This window comes from Furipterus horrens, unplaced genomic scaffold (genome assembly GCF_987537825.1).
Source record: "Furipterus horrens unplaced genomic scaffold, mFurHor1.1.pri manual_scaffold_7, whole genome shotgun sequence".
Taxonomy (NCBI): Eukaryota; Metazoa; Chordata; class Mammalia; order Chiroptera; family Furipteridae; genus Furipterus; species Furipterus horrens.
Window position 1 is genome coordinate 71,342,494 of NW_028327177.1, and position 26,554 is coordinate 71,369,047.

At 37.2% G+C, this 26,554-nt stretch overlaps 1 protein-coding gene across 1 annotated transcript in view; it reads left to right on the forward strand.

Annotated features, from left to right (window-relative positions):
- The window catches only part of CNBD1 (cyclic nucleotide binding domain containing 1), a 396,422-nt gene that overhangs the window by 327,402 nt on the left and 42,466 nt on the right, over positions 1-26,554 (forward strand). The window contains 2 exon segments of the mRNA XM_090284915.1: positions 4,026-4,163; positions 5,302-5,434. Coding sequence (XP_090141041.1) covers positions 4,026-4,163; positions 5,302-5,434 — 271 coding nt within the window.

Sequence of the window (26,554 nt, forward strand, 5' to 3'; positions counted from 1 at the left end):
GGTGCTGTACCACTAGCAATTTGGGAAATATCCAGTTAATAATTTTTACATTTAAAAATAAATGTGGGGAGAAACAAGATGGCGGAGGAGTAAGTGGAAGCTACACTAACTTCCTCCTAGAACTAGTCTGGATTTACAATGTAATTTTGGAGAAATCATCTGGAATAACGAACCGAACACCAGCTGGAGAGAAGTCTTATAACCACGGAGAGACAGAAAAGGCCGCTACATCACAACGTGACCGGTAGGGAGTGCGGAGACGTGGAAGGGCTGGCTGGGCTCCCACGGGTGGCAGCTGAAGGGGCTGAGAAACAGCTCAGCAGCCGGGGATTCCCCCTGAGAAGGGCAGGGTCTAAACCCCCAGCTGGGCTTCCCAGCCTACAGCGACAGAGTGGAAAGTAAAATAGTATCAGCTGTGAAAAGCGAAAAGCCACAGGCTTTCTTGCTAGCCGGAGAGAAACAGCAGGAGAAAAAGAGCTCTTAAGTGGATCACATACGAAAATATTTTGGCCACCACTTACCCTGGGCTCAAGCAGAGGGAAGGCAGAGAGGACTGGAGACACTTGGGGAGAATTTGGCACGGTGGCTTTGAGGGGAGAACTGGAGGAGCAGCTGACTGGGTCCCAGTGCTGACTCATCCCCAGTACTGCGGGTAGACCATTCCCCTCCAAGTGGCGTCAGCCTGAGGGGAAGCAAAAGCCCTGCCAACAGGAATTAAGCTGCCACACCCACAGTCCTTAAGCCTGACAGCTAATCACAGATTGAATAGATTAACAATCAAAGAAGACAGACAACAGCAGTAGATCCCTGGAAGTCTCCAACAGGCTGCCTAGGGCCAGACTGGTACATGATCTGACGCCACCAGAGGCAGATCCAGGAAGTGCAGATCATTCCAAGAAGCACCAACAAACAATAGGAGTCACAAAAATGGGGAGACAGAGAAACAACCTCCCATCAAAAGGAAAGGTAGAATCCCCAGAAAGAGTGCTAAATGAAATAGAGGGGAGCGAACTATCAGATATGGAATTCAAAACATGGATTATGGAGAAGCTGAATGAGCTCAGCGGAAACTTCAAAGAACTCCAGAAAAACTACAAGGAACTCACAGAAAATTACGTGAGCATGAAAAAGGACATAGAAGCTATCAATAAGAGCCAGGAGGAAATGAAAAATACGATCTCTGAATTGAAGAACACAGTAGAAGGAATTAAAAGCAGGCTAGAAGAAGCAGAAGATCGGATCAGCGAGCTGGAGGACAACCTACACAAAAACTCCCAGACAATGCAACAAAATGAAAAAAGACTGAACAAGACTGAAGAGGTTCTAAGACAGCTGCAGGACAACATGAAACATAATAATATCCGTATCATAGGAATTCCAGAAGGAGAAGAAGAAGAGCAAGGGATAGAAAACCTCTTTGAAAAACTAATGACAGAAAACTTTCCTAACATGACGAGAGAAAGAGTCACGCAAGTCCAGGAAGCACAGAGGGTCCCAATGAAGATGAACCCCAACAGGCCCACCTCAAGACACATCATAATTAAAATGCCAACATTCAAAGACAAAGAGAGAATCCTAAAAGCAGCAAGAGAGAAACAACTAATAACATACAAGGGAGCTCCAATAAGGCTATCATCAGATTTCTCAGCAGAAACACTACAAGCCAGAAGGGAATGGCAAAAAATATTCCAAGCAATGAAAAACAAAGGCCTACAACCAAGAATACTCTACCCAGCAAGGCTTTCATTCAAAATGGAAGGTGAAATAAGGAGTTTCCAAGACAAAAGAAGGCTAAAAGAATACATCTCCACCAAACCAGCATTGCAAGAGATGCTAAAGGGTCTGCTTTAAGAAGATGAAGAAACAGAGAGACAGAGAGGAACACGAGTACAAAGGGGGAAAATGACAATGAATAAGTACTGAAAGAAAGAAGGAACTTCTACCATTTGCAACAACATGATTGGAACTAGAGAGAATTATGCTTAGCGAAATAAGCCAGGCAACAAAAGAAAATTACCTTATGCTATCACCTGTTACAGGAAACTAATGAACAACACAAACAAATGAGCAAAATTGAACCAGAGGTATGTAAACAAGGAATAAACTAACAGTAACAAAGGGGGAGATGGGAGGGAGAGAAGGGGTAAGAAGGGGAAGGGTCTAGTCAAAGAACATGTATGAATGACCCATGGACATGGACAACTGGGTGGGGACTGACTGTGGGGGGGGGCAGGGTGCAGGGAAGCAAGAGGGGGAAAAAAAGTGAGACAACTGTAGTGGAAAAACAAACAAACAGAAAATTTTTTAGTGGGGGGGGAATAAAAATATAAAGAATAGAAATGCAAGTTCAGTGAATATTAGAAGGACAAGGATTTTCCTTCCGATAAGACAGTCCTACAGATTTAGAGACTTGTATGTGGGTTATGTTACATAAATTAACATGTGTTTTCTGTTTTCAAAGGGCATAAGCCTACAATCTCATTACCTGAGTGATTATCTGTATGCATAGGCCTCACTTAATCCTGTCTGCATTGCTGCCTCCTGAGACTCAATGGTTTGGCTGAACTAAGTGGCTGGGTTGGTGAAGAACGGGGTGGTCTGTGGGCTTCACTTTAAAACTGGTTTCTCTTTTCTATCCTAATGGCTTGGACAGAAAAAGCCCAGAGGCCTGAGATGGGGGAAACCTAAAATATTTCCCTCAGTCCAAAATAAGTATAATGGGCAAAAGTGTTTTGGACAGGTGAGATGTACCTGGCACACCTTCCTCCAAAGAAGCCCTTCTTTTCCCTAATGTGGGACATTGAAAAATTAATACCTGTCTTTTGTCATCTAGTGGCTACGGATTAAATGAAGTCCTTTAACCCTGTTGCCCCCAGAATACAACAAGGATGCCAGCCTGTCAAACCAAGCATGCCGTTGTCCAGAGACAGCCAACCAACCTGGAGTCTGCACGATCCTTCCCCTTGTGGGAAGGCCACCCTCCCCTCCACATCCCCACTCTTATTAGGGATTTCTTGACCCACGGGTAGGTAGGACGACGACCATGTCCAGCTTGAAGCAGCTAGAGGAGCTCGAGACCTTCATCCATTGTCCTTTATAAGATTGTAAAGGGTCTTAAGTCTGAGAGGGAGGAATTGTTATTTTTTATTGTTAAAATATTTAACTAATTAATTAATTAACTTTAAAAAAAAGAAGAAGAAGAATATATGAAAGGGTGAGGCGGGAGAGCTTGTATGTACGACCCATGGGCATGGACTTGGAGAGGGGATTGTTGGGGAAGGGGGGTGCTGGGCGGAGGGGAGCAAAGGGAAAAAAAATTGGAACTATTGTAACAATATAATCAATAAAATATACTTAAAAAAAAATAAATGTAAGTAAATAACAAAAAATTCAACCAGCAATATTACTTATTACAGAATTAGAAAATATTGAGAATTAGACAATATACAATGTTGGAGTAGTTGTGCAGAAATAGACACTGGGTGCATTTATGCTTCAGGAAAGGGGTGTAAGTTAGAACTCATGTCTTGGAAAGCAGTTTACCAGATGTTAAGGTGCAAACAGAAAGTGTACCCTCAGGTATGTATTGTAGAGAAATAGGAATGTATGCAATCAGGAGACATTTACACTAATGCTCATCTTATCATTGTTTTATAGACAAATACTGATGAACACAAATGTTCATCAACAAAAAAATAAATATGTAATTTGAGTCTGGTCACACGGCAATGAAAAATGAATGAATTACATCAACATAATTGTATTACAAAAATTTAGTGTTTAGCAAAAACACAGAATTGTGTCCTAAATTATTTTACTCCTGTAGTAAAAAAAAAAAAAAAAATGGAAATTTTTTTTTTGCTTTGGGGAAGTGACATTGATGGAAAAAGCATGACACCCATGTCAGGCTGCTTAGACCTCTTTCCTTCATAGACATGCAAATTACCTAGATTTCCTCTATCACAACTACTGGTATTTTAATGTTGAGTGATAATAACTTTAAGTTGCTTTTGGTTTTTTGATAGCTTAGACCATGGAGTACCTTTGGAATCCTGGAAGTTACAGCTCAGGTTCAATCAGAACCAAAAGAGTACTCAGTGATGACAGCAGAAGACTGTGAAATTCTTAAGATCCCTGCAAAGAGTTATGCCAAGTTGAAATTGGTATGATCAAATCTAATTTATATATTAACACAATATGGCTGTAAATTCAATAGAACTTTTGCATCTCTGGACAGATATCCATATCTCTCCTATTTTTTAATTTGACTTGGCCTGGAGGACATAAAAACGTGGTTTATTTTATGCCCATCACTTAAATCTCTGCTGGTGATGGGTAATTATGATAGAAAAACAGATCTTTATGGATATACTATTTTATGGCTTTTGATTTTTTATGAATTTAAAATTTTTTTATTCAACAAATACATGTTTTGGGGTGTCAACATCATGTCGTGTGTTAGAGATGTCAGGACCATCAGACAGACCTCTGCATTTCTGCACTCTACCTTAGAAAAAATGTACTTGGGTGTGATTGACATGCTGTTTCATATATAACTCAGAGCCAAACGACTAGGTCACAACTTAATTCTAACCTCTAATTCTGTTGCATTAACTTTTTTACTTCAAGTTTAACAATTTATTCTCTTTCACTCAAATCCAAATTTATCTTCTTTCCTTGCTCTCCCTGCCTGGCTGGCAGAGGAAGTTTGTGTCAATGTCCAGTCCTGCTGTACATGGTACTGGCACAGCCGTTGCTGGGTGCTCATGTGGGAAGGAAATGGAGGGGACTCCCATCTTCTTGATTCTGGTCTCTAATAGTCAGGGTTTCTTTCAATATTATGGTTTTGGTGTTGGTGGTGCTGATGACTTTCTCAAAATTCAACTTCCTACCAAATCCCTGGTTTCAGAGTGGGTGGCTTTAAAAAGAACCTTCTTTGTATGTTTTGTTTTTATTTTCAAAATATCAGTATTACTAATTTAATACTATCAATTACAACTTTTGTGTTTAGTCGACTATGATACGATTTTTTAATAAATGCTAAAACATAGTATCTAAAAATATTATGTAAGGTGGGGAAAAATGTTAGTAACATCTGAATATTAAAATTTCAGTATATCTGAAGATTAAAATTTCAGTATAGTTATGTGGCCATAAAATGATACTCCTATAAAATCAAATATATTTTATTGTATTTTATATCATGTAACTTTTATTTTTATTTTACTGACAGTTATCTGCTATCTTTTTTACCTCTTCTTAAATTACCAAATATGAAATTTGATAATGACTTTTTTCCAGGAGAAAACAAAACTTGAAAATAAACAAATAGTGAAATTAATTCGTAAGTGTCCATATTATGAGGAATGGCCTACTTTATCCATATATCAGCTAGTTCTGCTTGTTAAATGGAAAAGATTTTCTCCAGGTCATGGTGAGTTTATACTATTGGAATTTGCAATTTTTAATAGTTTTAATGTTTTATACACTATTTTTCATATAAAACATTAGTGTTTGTATAATTTATTTAATGTTATCTTTGAATTGCACATTTATATTATTACCAGTTTTCATAAAAATCATTCTGTATTAGCCTGAAGAGTGATCTCTCTACTATACTTGCATATCTTGCTGTCTTCCAATAGGCCTACTCCTTGTCCCACCCCAACAGTGTGAGGACCAAACTGAAAAAAGATAAGTGCAACAAAAGGGCAGGGTCATTGTTTCCTGTTTTCCTTGTTGAACATCCACTTATATAGCAAGTTAGCTCCTCTGTACCTGTGCTATATGTTATCATTGAAAATAAAATTATGCAGAATAGTAAAGGTCAAGGTGAGTGGTTGCAGCAATTTTCCAATGTTCAGCATAGCATGGCAGTGATGTGTGCATTTCCTGGGTTACATTTTCACAAAAGTTCAGGTGGCAATGGGTCCTTCTGTATAATTTTTTCTATCTGGGTGAGCCTACCAAATAAGAGATGCCAAATGCAATAGACTGATTGTTTTTGTCCCAAAAATTTCAGATATTGAACCCTTAATCCTCAATGTGATGCTATTGGGAGATAGGACCTTTGGGCGGGAATGAAGCCATGATAATGGAGCCTTCATGAGTGGAATTAGTGTCCTTTTAAGAAGAGGCCTGAGAGGTTATAGCTTTCACTAGGCCTCATGAAGACACAACAATTGAGCAGCTGTCTGCAAATCAGGTACCTGGACCTTGGATTTCTCAGTCTCCCAAACTATGAGAGAATTATTTGTTGTTGTAACCACCCCTCTATGGTATCAGTTATCTGACTAAGACACCAACATAAGAAGAAGCATAGTAGTTGGGTCAGAGCACAAACTTCCTTTAGTAAGAAAACACCCTGTTCCACAGGAGTCAGCCACCAACAACAGAGAGAGCTTTGTAGTCAAACATAGGGGGACCCAGTACCAACATTTTAACAGATAGGAAGCACTTGAAAGAAACACTTCCACCTCCAGCCTCCAGAGCCATAATTGTAGTGAGGGCTGTCATGCAGGGAAGAGGAGAACATGCTGAATTAAGTATAAAATTGAAGTTCTAGAAAAATGAGTTTTAATTGTAAGTCCCACGGTGCCACTCTTCTAATAAACATGTAGTGGATAAATTTTGGCATCTGTCAAAGATGGACATTCTCTAATAGAACAATGAGGATCAGCATAATGCTGTACTGAGGGTTCCTTTATTGGAAACAAACAAATATCATTAAGTTAAGATTTTGCTTCAAAAACTGAGATTTCAACACTTCTGACCAAGATGGAGGCGTAGACAGACATGCTGCATCTTCCTCCACAATTAAGAAGGAATTCAACTACCTCAAAACTAGAAACAACCAGGAGTTCCAGAAAATCAAAGTACATGGAAGTCCACAAACAAAGATATAAAGAAGAAATACTCATCCAGACAGGAGCGACAGCTCTCCCTGGGACATGGAGGCAAACAAACACAGAAGACTTCTGGTCAAGATGGAGGCCTAGACTGACATGGTCTGTCTCCCTCCACAACTAAGAAGGAATACAACTACCACAAAACCAGCAATAACCAGAAGTTCCAAAAAATAAATGGAAGTCCGACGTATGAAGTTATAAAGAAGTGGTGCTCATACAGACAGGTAGGAGGGGAAAAGCCAAGGAGGAGAGTTCAAGCTGTGCTGTCCACGGCAGCAGTAGCGATGGCAGCAGAACAACAGTAAGCACAGACACCCATATTTAAGGGGAGGCAAGAAGCGCCTGGAGAGCACCCCTGGCTGGAGACCAGACCTGTCAGCTTGTAATTCCAAAGCTGTGGAAGGCAGACCTCCATTGTCTTGAACTGTGAGGCCCGGTGGGAGTGGGAATGGAGGAGGAGGCTCCCAGTCTCTCAGCAGAGAGTGAATGGCAGGAATCCATCTTGGATTCCCACCCCTCAGAAAATGCCACATCGTGGTGAGAAAGGTTACCCAGTTGTGATGAGTGCACAGGGCTCCACCCTCTATAGTGTAGGAGGCATGACAGCCCTGCCCAGGAAGCAAAGGTAAACACAAAACTGTTCAAGATGGCACAGATCATTATAGAGATCCCAGTGACGCAGCTGACCTGACAGCAAATTTCTAATCTAACGGAGCAGCAGATAGGAAATCTTTCTGAGGCACAGTTCAGAGTTTTGATTATAAAAGTGCTTACAGACCTAACAGCATATCTTAAGCAAGACAGGGAAGGAATAAAGGCTAGTCGTGCTGAAATGAACAAAAACACATATGAAACTAGTGATGAGGGAAAGAAAACCAGGGATCAAATCAACAAATCAGAACATAGGGAAGGAATAGTCAACCAGTGTGGAAACAGGGAGTGAGAAGTGAGGAAAATGAGGAGAGGCTCAGAAACTTATTGGTCAGCTATAAGTGAGTCAACATATGAATTATAGGGTTGCCAGAAGGTGAAGAACTAGAAATTTAAAAATTGTGTGAAAAAGTAATAAAGCAGAACTTCCCTAACTTGAGGAAGGAAATAGACTTACAGGTTCAGGAAGCACAGAGAGTTCCAAATAAACTGGACCCAGGGAGAACCGCACCAAGACACATTATAATCAAAATGTCAAAAATTAAAGCTAAAGAGAAAATCTTAAAAGCCGCAAGAGAGAAGATGAGAATTACATATAAAGGGGTCCCAATAAGACTGTCAGCTGATTTCTCAAAAGAAACTCTGCAGGCAAGAAGAGACTGGCAAGAAATATTCAAAGTAATGAAAAGCAAAAACCTACAACCATGATTACTCTGTCCAGCGAAACTGTCATTCAGAAAAGAAGGGCAGAGAAAGTGCTTCCAGGACAAAGTAAAACTGAAGGAGTTCATCAGATCCATGTGAAAGGGACTTGTTTAGGAGAAAGAGGATCAAAACTATGAACATTAACATGAAAACTGTATCACAACAACCAACAACAGAAGTTAGGGACTGAAACAAAGACAAACTAAGTAGGCAATGAGAGTGTGAACAGAATTATAGGTAGGGGAAAGTTATGGGGGGAGGTCAGCAAGGAGGAGGAAGGGAGGAAAGGGAGGGAGATGGTACAGGAATTAAGAAGCATAGTAGGAGGGAGTGAAGTAGATAGGAAGATGTTGAGAAGAACTATATGCACAACCAATGGACATGGACTAAGGGTGGGGGACAACAGGAGGGAGGGATGTCACTGGGTGGAGGGGAACAAAGGGAAAAGAAAGTGGGACAACTGTAACAGCATAATCAATAAAGCATATTAAAAAAAAAAACCCTGAGATTTCTTAATTAACCCATTCAATTTGATGAGACTCTAAACCCTTTCCTGAATTTGTTCCAATTTTATTACAGTGCTAGTGTTTATATTGTATTCTTTTTAAAAATGTAGTGTCTAGATCCTGTTTAGCCAAATATATATATATTTTTTAATATTGAATATTAGTCATTTTGCATTTTGTTCATAAAACTTTTTTTGATGAGGTATAAATGCTATTTTATTTTTGTTTTTTGGCTAATAGTATATATAGAAGGCAAGTAGTAAACTGGTAAAAAACTGAGAATTGAGCCATTTTGAATCCAGCATATGTATTATACAGAAACAATTTAAAAAATGTGAATGCTTTGGCTTTATTCTAGTTTTCCCAATTTGTAACAGAAATTCCAAACCTTGGTCCATGCCTCACTTTAAGGACTCTTGTATAAAATAATAATATCTCAGCCTTTCCAATATATCAGGACTTTAATATTTTTGAAATGATTAAAAAAGAGGAAATAAACTATAATCAGATACATTTTTAATTATGTTAGCCAAAAGAATATAAAATTCAGAAAAAGAGAGTAATGATGTGCCTTTTGTGTATTTCGTTACAAATGATCAACATGTGTTTCAGTTTAAAATATTAATCTAAAATATTTAAATTTAGCATCAAAGAGTTAAGAAGTTACTTACTTGACACAGTTTTGTAGACTAATTCTAGGTTCAAGTATTTTTCAGAAAATGTATTTAAAATAATTATAGAAACTGTATTTCCCTGGATAATCTGTGATTATGTTGAATAAGTCAAAAGTAACATTATTTTACCAAACATAAATATGAGATGCCTACATTTGCACAGTTTTAAAAACCATTTGTCCTTTTTCAAGAAGAATGAACATTTTACTAGATGATCTTTAAAGCCCTTTCAGCTCTGAAATACTATGACTTATATAAATCAACATACTGAGGTGAAGAATAAGTCCTATCAACCTAATCTAATTTTGTTATGGTACCGACACACTTTTTATATTAAAGAGAAGGATTAGGTATAATACTTCTCGACTTTACTAAAGATTTATTTTGAATTTTTATTAGAAAATGTAGAGAATGTAGTTCAAGTTACACTGTAATTATCTAGGTTTAAAATTAGCAGTAGTATAATTTTCAAAGCATAACTGTGTTTTCATCTTATTTTAGGAATGTTTATTAGATGAAGTTTCAGACAGAATGTTAATTATTCAAAAGGTTAATAAAATTTAAGATTAACCTTGAGTAATCTGTGAAATAAGTGAAGCTTATTTCTGGCTTTTTCACTTTTGTTAACTTAAGTCTTCTTACTTTGGGTCAGATGCCAGGGGTGCCTGTCTATAATGGATATTTCCAATGTTGCTTATAATTTAGGCCTATTTGGTTTGTATTACAGCCATGAATGTCTTCCTAGGTGTTATTTTTCTCAGGTGTGCCTGGCTTGAAATGGCATTAGCGTATTTCACCTGTTTTCAGGTGTATTATGTGTATAAGAAAAAATGGTAAATAATTTCACCTCAATGAACTACTGATGTACACTTTATTGTTATCCTGGTTATCTTTTCCAAGTAGGATTTGATATAGCAAACATAATTACCAGAGATGGTGAAAAAGTAAAAATCAATTTAGTTCAGAAAGATAAAATATGCCAATATTATAATATTAAAACAAAAAATAGAAAACCCAACTACCTAATCTTCCCAAATCAAAACTGGAAACTTTGAGCCACAGAATTATGTATTTTGGAGCTCTACCTAGCGGAAGTTGGAAGTTCTAGACTCTAAACCCAACTTTTTGACTTCAGTCTCTTTCAGATCAAAAAAATCTGTAGGGTATTAGAACTCAGCTCTATGGCACATCCCTGAGCATCCAAGAACTAGGCTGCACTTAGGGGTCTTATTCATCCCCATGTGTCTTTGTTCCCTTATTTCTCCTTTACTGGTCTCTTTGCATTAAGTATTTTCTAATGTAACATGTCAATTCATTTAATGCTTTTAAAAATACACTTTACTATTCAGAGCAGCTTTAGGTGCACAAAAAATTGAGCAGAAGGTACAAGAGTCTCCCACATACCCCTGTCCCCAATTTTTCATAGCATCCCCTACTATTAACATACTCTGCCAAAGTGGTATATTGGTATTATTGATGAACCTACAGTGAAACATCACCAACCAAATGCAGTTTACATTAGGGCTCAATTTTGGGGTTGCACATTCTGTGGGTTGGGCGACTATATAATGATACTTACCTGCCATTATAGTATCATACACAGTCATTTTACTGTCTTCAAAATTCTTTGTGCTACATATAGTCATTTCTCTCTCCCCCCTAACCCATGACAACCACTGATCTTTTTATTAGTTTTTTTTTTATGGTTTTTCCATTTTCAGAATGTCATGTAATAGGAATTATACAGTATGTAGCCTTTTAAGACTGGTTTCTTTAACCTAATAATATGCATTGAAAACATCTCCATATTTTTTAATGGTTTGCTAACTCATTTTTTCCTATTGCTGAATAGTATTCCATTGTTTGGATATATCATAGTTTATTTGTACACTCACCTAATGAAGGACATCTTAATCCATTCCAAGTTTTAGCATTATAAATGAAGTTGCTATAAACATCTGCATGCAGAATTTTGTGTGGACATAAGTTTTAAGCTCCTTTGAGTAAATATCAAGGGGTGCAATTACTGGATTGTATGATAAGAATGTACTTAGTTTTATAAGAAACCATGAAACTGTCCTCCAAAGTGGTTGCATTATTTTGCATTTCCAATGAATGCAATGAAGATGAATGAATGAAGATGTCTGTTGCTCCACATACTCATCAGCATTGGGTATTGTCTGTACTCTGGAGTTTGTTCATTCAAGTAGATTTGTAGTGGCATTTCATTGTTTTAATTTGCATTTTTCTAGTGAGATATGTGAGAAGCCTCAAAAAAAGAAAAGATCCAACAGACAGAAAATCAGTGAGGACATAATTAAATTCAATACTATCAGTTAACTGGTTATAATGCACATCTACAAATTAAGCCATCCAACAGCAGAAGACACATACTTCTCAAGCTCCATGCAACATTCACCAGGACAGGCCACATTCTAGGTCATAAGATAAACTTCACAAATTAAAAAAAATAGAATAATATATATTCTCTTAGATCACAGTGGCATTACATATACAAGGGGGGACCGCCCCCCAAATGGACTTATCACTGAAGGGTGGGCCTCTTGTAGTACAGGCTTCCCCCATTAGGTGAGTGTTCTGGGAACCCATCTGTATCAGTGTAACAGCTGATGTTGTTTTGAGTTTCTGAGGACTTTGTAAATGCATTTTCCCATTTCATGATGAGTAATTTACAAGCACACCTGCCCACACCGAGCTGAGTGTTAAGCAGTTTTTGACAAAAAACAGCATGACCCCTGTGCTCCACCCTTCCTACTCACAAGATCTTGCCCAGAGCAACTGTTTTTTTTGTTGTTGCTGTTACCCTGAATGAAAAAATTGATCCAGTGATTCCCTTGCTAGGATTATACCCAAAGAATCCTGAAATGCCAATTCAAAAGAACCTATGCACCCCTATGTTCATAGCAGTGCTATTTATAATAGCCAAGTGCTGGAAACAGCCTAAGTGCTCATCTGTAGATGAGTGGATCAAAAAACTGTGGCACCTTTACACAATGGAATACTATGCAGCAGAAAGAAAGAAGGAATGTCTAGCCTTTGGGATAATATGGATGGAACTGGAGAGTATTATGCTTAGTGAAATAAACCAGGCAACAAAAGACAAATACCATATTTTATTACCTAATACAAGAAACTAATGAACAACACAAACAGGCAAAACAGAACCAGAGGTGTGTAAACCAGGGACAGACTGACAGTGACCAGGTGGAAGTGGGGAATGGGGAAAAGGGGGAAAGAAGGGGAAAGCTCTAGTCAAGGAACTAGTATGAATGACCTATGGATATGGACAACAGAATGGGGATTGAATATAGGAGGGGGGATTACTGGGGTAAGGAGCAGCAATGGGGGAAAACATGGAACAACTCTAATAGGAAAACAATAAATTAAAAAATAAATTAAAAAGGAAAACATTTTTCCAATGTGGAAGAGGTGAAGCAAAAAAATGGCAGAAGCACTAAAAGGCATCAGAATTAATTAGTTCAAAAACTGTTTTGAGGCATGGAAAAAACATGTCAATAGGTGTATTGCATCAAATAGTGACTACTTTGTAGGTGGTTGAAGTTTAAACATGTAAGAATGAATGCACAGCTTTTTATAAATAAAGTCTGGGTTACTTTGGTTCCTCCCTCATAAATCAATAACCAAAAGGTAAATGGAAAATCTCAAAGTATGTAGAAGTTAAACAATATACTTCTAAATAATACATGGGCCAAAGAAATCTCAAGAGATTTAATAATTTAAATTTAATTCTATTCAATTATGTTAAAATAATTAAAATTTTAAATTTAATTAAAATTAAATTTTTAACTCAGTAAAATAATTTAAAATTTTAATTATTTAAATAATTTTCTAATATGTTTAATTAATATAAGTTAAAACAATTTAGAAAAATATGTGATAAATCCCTGTACCTTCTGCTCAAAAACAAGTACATGTAACTGGGAATCCAGGAACTTATCTTTCAGGAGTACCTGGATCCAAGCTCTGAACTAATTTCACTCCAATTATTTGTTCCAGTTCTTGGTCCTGTTTTGCTTTGTCTGTTTCCTCCTTCAACAAATTTCACCATGCTATGGCAAAAATAACTACAGGACATATTTTTGTCACAGTCAACAACCCCTGTGATAAAGTCTCTCCTCCTGATTATTCCAAGAAAAATCTGGTATGATTCACTGGCTGGGCTTGCATGACATGGACACTCGGAGCATTTGCTCTAGTGAGGATATGCAACCTGTTATTCAGCTGAAGGTGAACCACAGCCCTACCCTGGAAAATGGTGCAACCCCCATGAACCATGGGAATTCCAAAGGGGAGAGTGTGTCTCTGCAGAGGTGCTGAAACAACAGACCTATGTGCTCCCTCTATGTAGAGCTGAGGCATTCCATGCAGAATAAGGCAGGCTGGTGACAGGATTGCCTCCTTGGGGCCCAGATATGCTTTGATTTCTTTGTGGTTTTTTATCTTAATAATCCAAACCATCTCTACTTCTGTATGCACTGTACACCCCATCAGATCTGTCACTTCCAGGTACCGAAAAAGGGGTATCTGTTAATGAGCTGGGTTTTTTATTTTTTATTTTTTTGGGAGAGAGAGAGAGACAGAAGAAGAGAGAAAGGAAGGGAGGAGGAAGGAAAAGGAGAGAGAGAATGATTGTTGTTTCACTTATTTATGTATTCATTAGTTGACTCTCATATGTGCCCTGATGGGGGATCAAACCTACAATCTTGGCATGTTATGACAATGCTCTAGCCAACTGAGCACCTCTGCCTGGGCTAGAATTGGTCTTTAAATTCAGATTTCCCTCTAAATTTTTTTTAAGGCAGATATTGCTGTTTTTATATTTATAACTGCCTTCAGGTAACTTCACAAAACCTAATCGCCTGCATAAAATTTTTGAGATTTGTAGAATGAGTCTTGCTTAAAATTATTATAAGAAGAGTTTTGCAGGCTTCAATAGTTTCAAAATAGCAAAAAACTATATATATATATACACACATATATATGTATATACACACACACACATATAAATATATTTGTATATATATATATATCTGTATATTTATATCCTTCTATCTGTACAACGAGGTCAATTTCTGGTACTTTATCCCATCAAAGCAGTATGTCAGAGCTGTATGATACTCATCTAGTTCTTATAAGTTGGTACCTTGCTCCAGGTACAGTGCTTTTGTTTTGAACATTTATCACTACCAGGTGTGACCTACACATGCATAACCTGTGGTGTTGTCTTAGGACAGTAAGCTACATGGTTAATTGCATTTCTTTAAATATTGGCACTACTGAGTTTATATCAGTGGTACTGCTATATACATTTTGGGTCCCATATAAATGTTTATTCAAACTTTCCCAAACTACTAGTTAATGGCAAAAGGGGCAGATCTTCAGTTCCTGTGAAATAGAGTGGGTATTTGCATTGCTTATAAAAAGAGAAAAAATAGAACTAGAAGTTGGCTAGGGGAAATAAAAAAATTCTTCTCATTATAATTTTTGCACCTCTGCATGCAAATGACAGCCACATGAGTAATTATTCATAAGTCTATATGTTGATACTCAAACTTTAATAAAAAGTGTTATTTGTATTTTTTAAAAATTAAATCTTGCGTTTTAGAAGACTTCGACATTTCAGTTAATAATACTCCATGAAATTGGGGGAAAAGGGGACAACTGTAATTGAAAAACCAAAAAAAAAAAAAATAATAATAATAATAATACTCCATGAAAGTCCTTTGCTGAAACAAGACAAAGCTTGGATCAGTAGAGGGCAGCCATGTCAAATACTGTGTTTTTCTTCTAGTTCCTTTAGATTCCTAAATCTTACAGGAGCTTTTATGAGATAGTTACAGCTATGAGATTAACATTTGCTCTGAGAAAAATGTGAGCATTGACAGGCTTAAATGCCATCGTATTTTTGCTTAATTTCTCAAATAGCATACTTTGAATTTTTAAATTATTTTGTTATTTAATTTTTTAGCATGTTTGCAAGGGTAATGCTGTTTTCTGATGTTTATTTTAACATTAGGTCAATTCTTCCCCCAGAAAATGTTGGCAGGGCTTTATATGGAAAATCCATGAACCTTAATTCTGTTTCAGACAGGCCTGAACTTCAGAGGTTTGCTTCTTCTTGGGCAGACCATGCTAAAATGACAAATGTTATTTTAGAAAATATTGCCGAAACATATCTGGAGGTAACATTTGTTATAGAATGTAAAATATAAATCAAATTTAAGTTGCTATTCATGAGTAAATTACTTGTGTCTGAAAAATGTAATAATAATTATTTAGGCTTTTTACACAGGACAATGTTATTTGCCTAAGCAGTTATTCTCAAGAAGTACTTTGGCCTCTTGTTTATTCATGCTATTAGTCAAATATTTAAGACACAGTTTTAAAGAGAAGGAATATAATATCCATTACTTGAACAAATCTTTCAGTCACAAAGAAATTATCCATAGCGCATGTGAACTACAAAAATATCCCCTAAAAACTACCTCACTCATTCAGTGTCCATGTCACCTGGGGTGTCTTTGAAAGTAATATTTTTGTTTATTGCAAAGAGATCTTATATCTTATACTTTTTGTGTTTTCTTCACTAGATTAAACAAGTTATATGCAGCTTTTAAAATTACTTGTTAAAAATAGAAAAATACAAAAAGATAGGTTAGTTATATAAATTTAACATTTTACTCTCTTTTCTTATATGACAGTAGAGAGGATAAATCTGACAAAAATAATTGAATAATAGTACATCAAAAACAAAAAAGATTTAAACCTTCATTTTGTATCTGGAATTTTCAAGAGTAAACTGTTGTTTTTGCCTTGTTTGTCTTAGAAGACTGATCATAGCAGCCTCTACTGGAACTTGGGCAAAATCCTTGCTGATTACCAGAGCACTTTGTAATAATTGTATTATTAGAATACCTGATATAATATTTAATATGCCCACCATTAGTTAATTTCATTATATTTTCAAGAAGCTGTTGGTACTAGTGTTTTCTTTCAAATTTAGTACAGCATGGAATTAAATTAACAATGATATGATTTAAAAAGACTGGGGACCTCAATGTATCAATATAAAAATCTGAAAAATAATATTGGAAAATGTAATCTAGCAGCATTTTATAGAATAATGCACCCAAACAAAGTTGCTTCATTCTAGTAATTCAATGAGAACTAGCTCAATATGTTTTAAAAAACCTATTAGTATATTTTACTAAAATATAGATCAAGGGAGAAAAAACCATAACCTCATCTTCAAGCACTTTAGAAAATTCTAACACACGTTCCTAATAAAATAAAAATAGATGAAAACTTCCATAACATGATTAAAAGTCTATATCTCAAAAACATTCCTGACAGTAAATACCAGAACCACAATTTTCATTGAAGGGATAAGCTTTTGGGGGGAGAGAGAGACAGAGAGAGGGAGACAGTAGAGAGAGAGAGACACACACACACACACACGCACAACGATTTGAAAGAGAAACATCAATTGCTTGCTTGCCTCCTGTACACACTTTGAAAAGAGATCAAATGGACAACCTAGGTAAGTGCCCCAACTGGGACTTGAACCCTCAGCCTCTTGGTGTACAGAATGATGCTCCAACCACCTGAATGACCTGGTCAAGGCCTAACATTTTTAAGTAAAAATATAATAAGCATGAACTTTTAGATGGGGAAGATAAAATCATCTCTACTTATTATATTATTAGTTAAATATTTGTAGACTCAATGAGAAAATTATTAGAAATAATGGAATTACATGACGTGACTGGCGACAAAATTGATATTAAAATTTATTTTATAACATATAATACTTAAAGAAAAAAGGGAGAGAGAGAAGGTGGAGGAGTGCGGGTAGGCTGTGCTCTCAGGCTCCCAAGACCCGTCTGTAGTTTGGACTAATTGCAGACAGAACATCTCAGTGAGCAGCTGGACACTGGCAGGAGTCGAACCTTGGCACTGCTGGATTAGAGAAAAAGCATCTGGGAACAACCTGTTTAGTGAGGATAGGGCAGGAAAAAGGGACAAAATGGGATCCCTTACAGAGGTGGCTGCCTGAGCTGTGGCTGGAAGGACACAAAGGCTTTTTGGCAACCATAGGCTTCCCTAGAGGGCGGTCAGGAGGAAAGCGGATTTCTGCCCACTGGCAGAGATGGGACTCGACCAGGTGGCATTGGCTCTGGAAGATGGGAGACAGCATGCTGATGTGCAAGTGAAAACGTAATTTTTCCTTTGTATTTTTCTCTTGTGAACTGCGGAGAGGGGTGGAAAGTTTGGGGGTGATAGGACATTCTTGAAAAATGCAGATGCAGGCTCACATAGGGAGGTGCCCTCGTTCCCTGGCCTAGGTGCGTGGGGCCACGTGTCCAGGTGGCCCTCAGACACACCCCAACAGACATAAGATCAGTGTCCCAACGGGAGCAGGGAGGGCCCACTGGACATGCAGAACACCGTGCACAGTCCCCCCTGGCCAGCTTAAGTGGGCACCAGGCCGGAGCGCAGAGCACTTGCTCAGGCTCTGCTCTGCCCGCCCAGGTGGGTGCAGGAATGGTGGGCAGCTGTGGCGAGGGAACAGTGGGCAGCAGTGACTCACAGACACTCACTTCCACTCTGCACAAGTGTCCGGGGCCCCGCCCTAAGAGGTGAGAGACAAACTCCCGGAGAGTGACTTGGCAGTTCTAAGGCTAGCTCTCAGGCCTCCTTGCATGTGCACAGGCGCGCAAACATAAGAGCACCTCGGCCCAGCATCAATAGGCGCCAACCACTCACTTCCACTGTGCACAAGTGTCTGGGGCCCAGCACTGAGAGGTGAGAGACCAACTCCAGGAGCGCTGTGCTGCAGGCCTGAGGCTAGCTCCCTGCCGCCTTGGGCACGCACAGACACGCAAGTGCAAAAGTACCTTGTTGGCTTCAATAGGCACCAATCACTCACTCCACCATGCCCAAGAGTCTGGGGCTCCACCCTAAGAAGCGAGAGACCAGCTCCCAGAACGTTGTGCATCAGGCCAGAGGCAAGCTCTCTGGCAGCCTTGTGTGCACAAAAGCACCTCCCTGGCTTCAATAGGCGCCAACCGCGCACTTCCACTGTGCCCAAAAGTCTGGGGCCCAGCCCTAAGAGACAAGAGACCAACTTCCGGAACGCTGTGCAGCAGGCCTGAGGCAAGCTCTCTGGCAGCCTTCTGCGTGCACTGGCGCGTGAGTGCGCAAAAGCACCTGGCCAGCTTCAATAGGCGCCAGTCGCTCACTTCCACTGTGCCCAAGTGTCTGGGGCCCCACCCTAAGAGGCGAGAGACCAACTCCCTGAATGCTGTGGGGAAGGCCTGTGGCAAGTTCTCGGGCCGCCTTGCACAGGTGCGAGTGCAAGGGCACCTCAGCTAGCTCCAACAGGCACCAAAGGAATGCGCAATGCAGGTGCACACCACTACTGCAAGGAACAGGAAACTCTGGCCCTCCTCATTAGACCAGCTGTGGACACAGAAAAATAAGACAACACACAAAGGCTGAACTGACATCTCCACAAAAGAACTCAAGACAAAGTGGATAGAGTGACTCTCAATGAACTAGCCAGAAAGAAGATCCTAACGAAGAGCATCTGAAGTATAACCAGACAGCATAAACAAATGACATAAAGGGTACCGCAAGAACATCAGGCTCAGATCAAAGAGACTGCACCACTGAAACCCCCAGATCTCCTATAAAGAATCTCATACCACAAAGGTAAGAAGTCAAAGAAGACAAACCCAAAAAACAAACATAAACCAGAAGAATCCAAAATGCTAAGACGCAGAAACAACCTCTCAATGAAAAGAAAAGAGGAATCCCCAGAAAGAGAGGTAGATGGAATAGACATAGCCCAAGTGTCAGACACATAATTCAAAACAATGGTGGTGAAGAAGCTCAATATATTCGACAACCTTAAAAACAACTATCACTACCTCCAAGGAAGTTACCAACAGCTCCAAGAAAATTACAAGGAATTTACAAAGAACTACACCAGCATAAAAAAAAGACATAGAAATTATCAAAAAGAACCAGGAAGAAACAAAGAATTCAATCTCTAAACTGAAAAACTCAGTAGAATCAGTCAAAAGCAGACTAAACAAAGCAGAGGATTGGATTAGTGAGTAAGAAGATAATGTAGAAAAAAATTCTCAGACGATACAGCAAAATAAAAGAAGATTGAAAAAGTATGAAGAAGAAGATAGGGAATTACAGGATAGCACAAGAAAGAACAATATTAGGGTCATTAGAATTAAAGAGGGATCAAAAGAACAAGGAATAAATAAAATGATAGGAGAAATAGTGACAAAAAATTTTCTCAACCTGATGAGAGAAAAAGTTATGCAAGTCCAGGAAGCACACAGAGTTCCAATAAAGAGTAACCCCCCAAAACACACTCCAAGGCACATCATAGTTAAAATGGCAACATTCCAAGACAAAGAAAGAATCCTAAAAACAGCAGGAGAGAAACAGCAAATAGCATAAAAAGGAGCTCTGATAAGGCTATCCACCGATTTCTCAACAGAAACACTACAAGCCAGAAGGGAATGGTCAAAAATATTTCAAGCAATGAAAAACAAAGGCCTACAACCAAGAATACTCTACCCAGCAAAGCTCTCATTCAAAATGGAACGTGAAATAAAAAGTTTCTCAGACAAAGGAAGACTAAAAGAATACATCACCACCAAACCAGCATTGCAAGAGATGTTAAAGAAAATGTTCTAAGAAAACAGGAGGAAAAAAAAAAAAGAGTAGAAGAACAGAGGTAGAAAGAGAAATGAATAAATACATGTCAATAATAACCTTAAATGTAAATGGATTAAATGCTCCAATTAAAAGACATAGGGTAACGGAATGGATAAGTAAACAGGACGCACATATTTGCTGTCTACAAGAAACACACCTCAAAATGAAAGATTTACATAAACTGAAAGTAAAAGGATATAACAAAATCTTCCAAGCAAATGGACCTGAAAAAACAGCTGTGGTAGCAGTCCTCATATCAGACAAAATGGATTTCAAAGCAAGGGCAATAAAAAAAGACAAAGAAGGACATTTCATACTACTTAAAGGAACAATCCATCAAGAAGATATAACACCGATGAACATATATGCACCCAACATAGAAGCACCCAAATACATAAAGGAAATACTAGAAGACCACAAGAAGGATATTAACAACAATACACTCATAGTAAGGGACTTCAACACTCCATTATCAACAATAGACAGATCATCCAAGCAAAGAAACACCAAGGATAAACAGGCATTGAACAACACACTAAACCACGTGGACTTAACTGATATATATAGTTCTTTTTACCCCAACGAACAAAATATACATTTTTTTCAAATGCACATGGAACATTTTAAAGATAGATCACATAATAGGACAAAAAACAAGCCTCAACAAATTCAAGAAAATTGAAATGATATCAAGCACGTTTTCAGAACACAATGCCTTGAAACTAAAAATCAATCTCAGAGAAAAAAATCAAAGATACCCAAACTCATGGAAAATGAATAACACGATATTAAATAATGAATGGGTTAACAATGACATCAAAAAAGAAATCAAGAAATTTCTGGAAACTAATGATAGTGAAAACACAACAGCCCAAAACCTGTGGGACACAGCAAAAGCAGTCCTAAGAGGGAAGTTCATAGCAATACAGGCATATCTGAAAAGGATAGAGGAATCTCAAATAAAAAATCTAACCCTAAAGCTACAAGAACTAGAACAACAATAACAAACAAGGCCTAAGGCAAGAAGAAGGAAAGAAATCATCAAGATCAGAGCATAATTAAATGACATTGAGACTAAACAATCCAAATAATCAACGAAACTAGGAACTGGTTCTTCAAAGAAAAGCAAACAAAATTGACAAGCCTCTAGCCAGGCTCATCAAGAAAAAAAGAGAGAAGTTCCAAAAAACAAAATCAGAAATGAAAGAGGAGAAATCACGACTGATACCACAGAAATACAAAAGCTTGTAAGAAATTACTACAAACAACTCTATGGCAAGAAATTTGACAACCTAGAAGAAATGGACAAATTTCTAGAAACATTTAACCTTCCAAAACTGAATCAAGAAGTAGAAAGTCTCAACAGACCAATAACAAAGAAGGAAATTGAAACAGTAATCACAAATCTCCCTGCACACAAAGGCCCGGGAATGGATGGCTTCACATTCGAATTTTACAAAACATTTAAGAAAGAACTAACTCCTACATTCCTCAAACTATTCCAAAAAATCTAAGTAGGGGGAAAAATCCCAAACTCTTTCTATGAAGCCAATATTACCCTAATTCCAAAACCAGATCAAGACACAACAAAGAAAGAAAATTATAGGCAAATATCACTGATGAACATAGATATTAAAATCCTCAATAAAATATTGGCAAACAGGACCCAGCAATACATCAAAAAGATCATACACCACGAACAAGTGGGATTCATTCCAGGGATGCAAGGATGGTTTAATATTTGCAAATCAATAAATATAATAAATCACCTAAACAAAATGAAAGACAAAAATCACATGATCATATCCATAGATGCAGAAAAAGCATTTGATAAAGTACAACACCCATTTATGATGAAAACACTCAACAAAATGGGAATAGAGGGTGCATACCTTAACATAATCAAGGCTATATATAAGAAGCCTGAAGCAAACATCATACTCAATAGACAAAAACTGAAAGCATTCTTCCTGAAATCAGGAACTAGACAACGCTGTCCACTCTCTCCACTCCTATTCAACATAGTGTTGGAAGTCTTGACCACAGCAATCAGACAAGAAAAAGAAATAAAAGGCATCCAAATTGGAAAAGAAGTAAAATTATCATTATATACAGAGGACATGATAGTATACCTAGAAAACCCTATAAACTCAACTAAAAGACTGCTCGATATAATAAGTGAATTTGGCAGAATAGCGGGATACAAAATAAATATACAGAAATCTAAGGCATTTCAGTACACCAACAATAAAAATATCAGAGACAGAGACAAAAAAGAAAATAGCATTTACTATAGCAACAAGAAAAATGAAGTACCTAGGAATAAACTTAACCAAAGAGATAAAAGACCGGTACTCTGAAAATTATTTAACACTGAATAAAGAAATTAAGGAATATACAAATAAATGAAAGCAAATACCATGTTCTTGGATGGGAAGAATCAACATCATCAAAATGGCCATACTACCCAAAGCAATTTACAGATTCAAATACCAATGACACATTTCACAGACTCTGAACAAATACTCCAAAAATTCATATGGAACGAAAACAGACCCTGAATAGCAAAAGCAATCTTGAGACAGAAGAGCACAGCAGAAGGAATCACAATACCAGATATCAAACAATACTACAAAGCCACTGTGATCAAAACAGTCTCGTACCTGCATAAAAACAGATATATAGATAAGTGGAACAGAATACAGGGTACAGAAATAAACCCAGGCCTTTATGCTCTACTGATATTTGATATAGGAAGAGGAACATAAAATGGAGTGAGAAGAGCCTCTTTAACAAATGGTGCTGGGAGAACTGGACAGGGACATGCAAAAAAATGAAACTAAACAACCAACTTACACCACACACCAGAATAAACTCAAGATGGATCAAAGACTTAAATGTAAGCCATGACACCATAAAAGTCCTAGAGGAAAACATAGGCAGGAAATTTTCAGATATCCCACGTAACAATATCTTCATGGATACATCTCCTAAGGCAAGAGAAATAAAGAAAAAAATAAAAAAACGGAACTACATCAAACTAAAGATTTTCTGCTCAGCAAAAGAAAACATCAGCAAGATGAAAAGGAAACCAACCATGTGGGAAAACATATTTGCCAAGGATATCACAGACAAGGGACTGATCCCCAAAATGTATAAAGAGCTTATATTACTCAACATCAAGAAAATAAACAACCCAATTAAAAAATGGACAAAGGGCCTGAAAAAACACTTATCTGAAGAGAACATGCAGGAGGTCCATAGACACATGAAAAAATGCTCAACATCACTAGCCATCAGAGAGATGCAAGTAAAAACCACAATGAGATACTACTTTACACCTGTCAGAATGGCCATCATCAACAAATCAACAAACAACAAGTGCTTCCAAGGATGTGGAGAAACAGGAACCCTACTGCACTGTTGGTGGGAATGCAGACTGGTGCAGTCACTATGGAAAACAGTATGGAATTTCCTCAAAAAACTAAAAATGGAACTGCCATTTGAACCAGTGATTCCACTGCTAGGATTATACCCGAAAAATCCTAAAACCCTTATTCAAAAAAACTTATGCACCCCTATTTTCATAGCAGCCCTGTTTACAATACCTAAGTGCTGGAAATAGCCTAAGTGCCCATCTGTAGATGAGTGGATCAAAAAACTGTGGTACATTTACACAATGGAATACTATGCAGCAGAGAGAAAGAAGGAACTCCTGCCATTTGCGATAACATGGATGGAACTAGAGAGAATTATGCTCAGTGAAATAAGCCAGGCAAAGAAAGAAAAATTCCATAGGATATCACCTAATACAGGAAACTAAAGAACAACAGAAACAAACGAACTAAACAGGACAAAGAGTACAATAGCTATCAATAGTGGGGAGGGGGGAGGAAGAGAAGGGGGATAAGTAAGGGAAATGTCTAGTCAAAGAATGTGTATAAATGACTCATGGACATGGACAACAGGGAGAGATATAATTGTGGGATAAGCGGTGGGCTGCGGGGGAGTAATGGGGAAAAAATGGGATAACTGTAGTTGAAAAACCAAAAAATTGAAAAAAAATAAGAAAAATGAAAGAGAATACATTTATTATAACAACGAAAAATATTAAATATCTTGAAATACACTTAATTTGAAATATTAAGGTATAAAACTTAACTGAGTTACATAAAATGAAACAATAATTAAGTTATAACTCATTCTTGGATAGAAAAGCACATTATTGAAAGATATCTTTTTTCACTGACTTTATTAGCCCAATGTAAATTTAATAAAAACAACAATAATATTTTTAAAGTTGATTATGTTAATATTAATGTCTATGTAAAAAAATTCAACAAGCAAAAAATGTAGAAAATACTTTGAAAATGCAGAGAAAATATAATATAAACCAAAATTTGGTAAGCAGGTTACTTGAAAGACAAGGGAATTAAGAAAAATTATGTCAATTTAGTATAATACAGAGATATTTCAAAAGAGTAGGGAAAATATAGTTTATTAAATATGTGCTTATTGGAAAAGTAGTGAACAGAGGCATTAAAAACCTTTCTGTGAACCATATCCTAACATTACTATAAAAAGACATTGGCAAAATCATTTTCTAACCTTTGGTGAAGGAAGCCCTTTAGAGCATGACAAAAGAAAAAGGTAAGGGATATAAATTGAATTATTAAGACAAAGAAATAAAAATTCTGTATTCAGTTTGGCAACATGCAAGCTGATAATGTTGTATACATAAAAAATAAATTATTTTTAATATAAACATGACTCTTTCCAATGAATTACAAATTCTTAAGAGGGACAGGGAGAAAGAAGAGAGAGAGGTTTGGACACCTGAAATCAATCTAGGTATATTGACACAATGCCAGGTTGATGACAGAGCCTAGTCAAATCATCATATCCCAGGGAAGAGGACATGTATCGTTGACAGTTAGCTTCAGTCATGCCTTAGCCAACCCCTGCCCTTTAGAAGTAGTAATCATTCTTCATTATGCCAGATTTGTGAATTTGAGAGGGCTGCTTGTATAGAAAGAGGAAAATGCAGGCATTGAAAGAAACTTGGAGCAAGGCATCTTTTAGTTAATAAAAGAAGAGTAAACCAAATTATGAGGTCATAAAAAGTAGGCCCATGTGTGTAAAATAGTATGTATATGATGCAGTGCATGTATAATACAAAGGAGAAGATTGTGTAAAAAAGGAGTTGGCCCTGATATCGAGGACATGAAGGACATCATTTCACATTTTGCATGTCACTAGAGAAGTAGTTCAGAAGTGCTGGGGCAGAGGAGGCTGCTGCCTGGTGTGAAAGCGGAGATGGCCAATATGACAAAACCAGGATGTGAAAGCAGAGCAAGTAGCCTCTGGTTTCTAGGAGTTTTTCATATCGTTCTGAACGTCTTTCCTGTAGTAGTAACTAAACTAACAGGTAACAAATGCAGCTGTCTTCTCCATTGATACTACTTGTAGAATTTTTATGGCATGTGCATAGAGCTCAGAAGGGTATATGCATAAATCAAATAATGTATAGGAGCTCCATATGAGGAACCATAAATGGGCCCTCACAAAATAATTTTATATCATTGGAAAAGCCCTACTAGGCAAAAAAATGATATAAGAACAAAGCCACCAGAATTTTGTAACCACTGGGAAAACGTGTTTTCTCTTAATAGATAATAAATATATTGAGCTATAGAAAGTTAACATGATTTTACCTTTATTTAATTCTTTTCACTTAAGTTACCAAATATTGATTGATTGCAAAATAACATTGCTCTGTGAGAAAGAAATTATCAGTGAAAATTGAAGGGTTTGGAAATAATACACTGGATTAATCAATTAGAAAAGAGTTTCTGTGTAAGTTATAAATGTTTACATTATGCTCAAAAAGGTGATAAAGGCAACTTATAGGAGCCTGCATATTTTATTTTCATGTCCTTTGGGTAAATTGTGTTTTATTTCTTTTCTTTTTGAGTAATTGCACCATTTAAAAATGATTTGCATGAAATTTAAATAATACAGGGGTTGGCAAAAGTAGGTTTACAGTTGTGAGTATGCAAAAGGTTTTTTTCTTATACTATTTATTAACTATTGCATTGTTTTCAATATTAACACATTGCGTATGGGTGGCAAGAATTCTCGTAATTTCTAAAAGGCTTTTAAATTCCCCAATACACAACGTGTTAACAACTGTAAACCTACTTTCCCCACCCCTGTATTTATGTCCTCAAGCCTGAAGCTCCTTGGAATAGTAACACATTCCAAAAATCAAGTCCAGATTTCACATGATATGAACAAAAATATTATGTTTGCTTTTTGCAATACA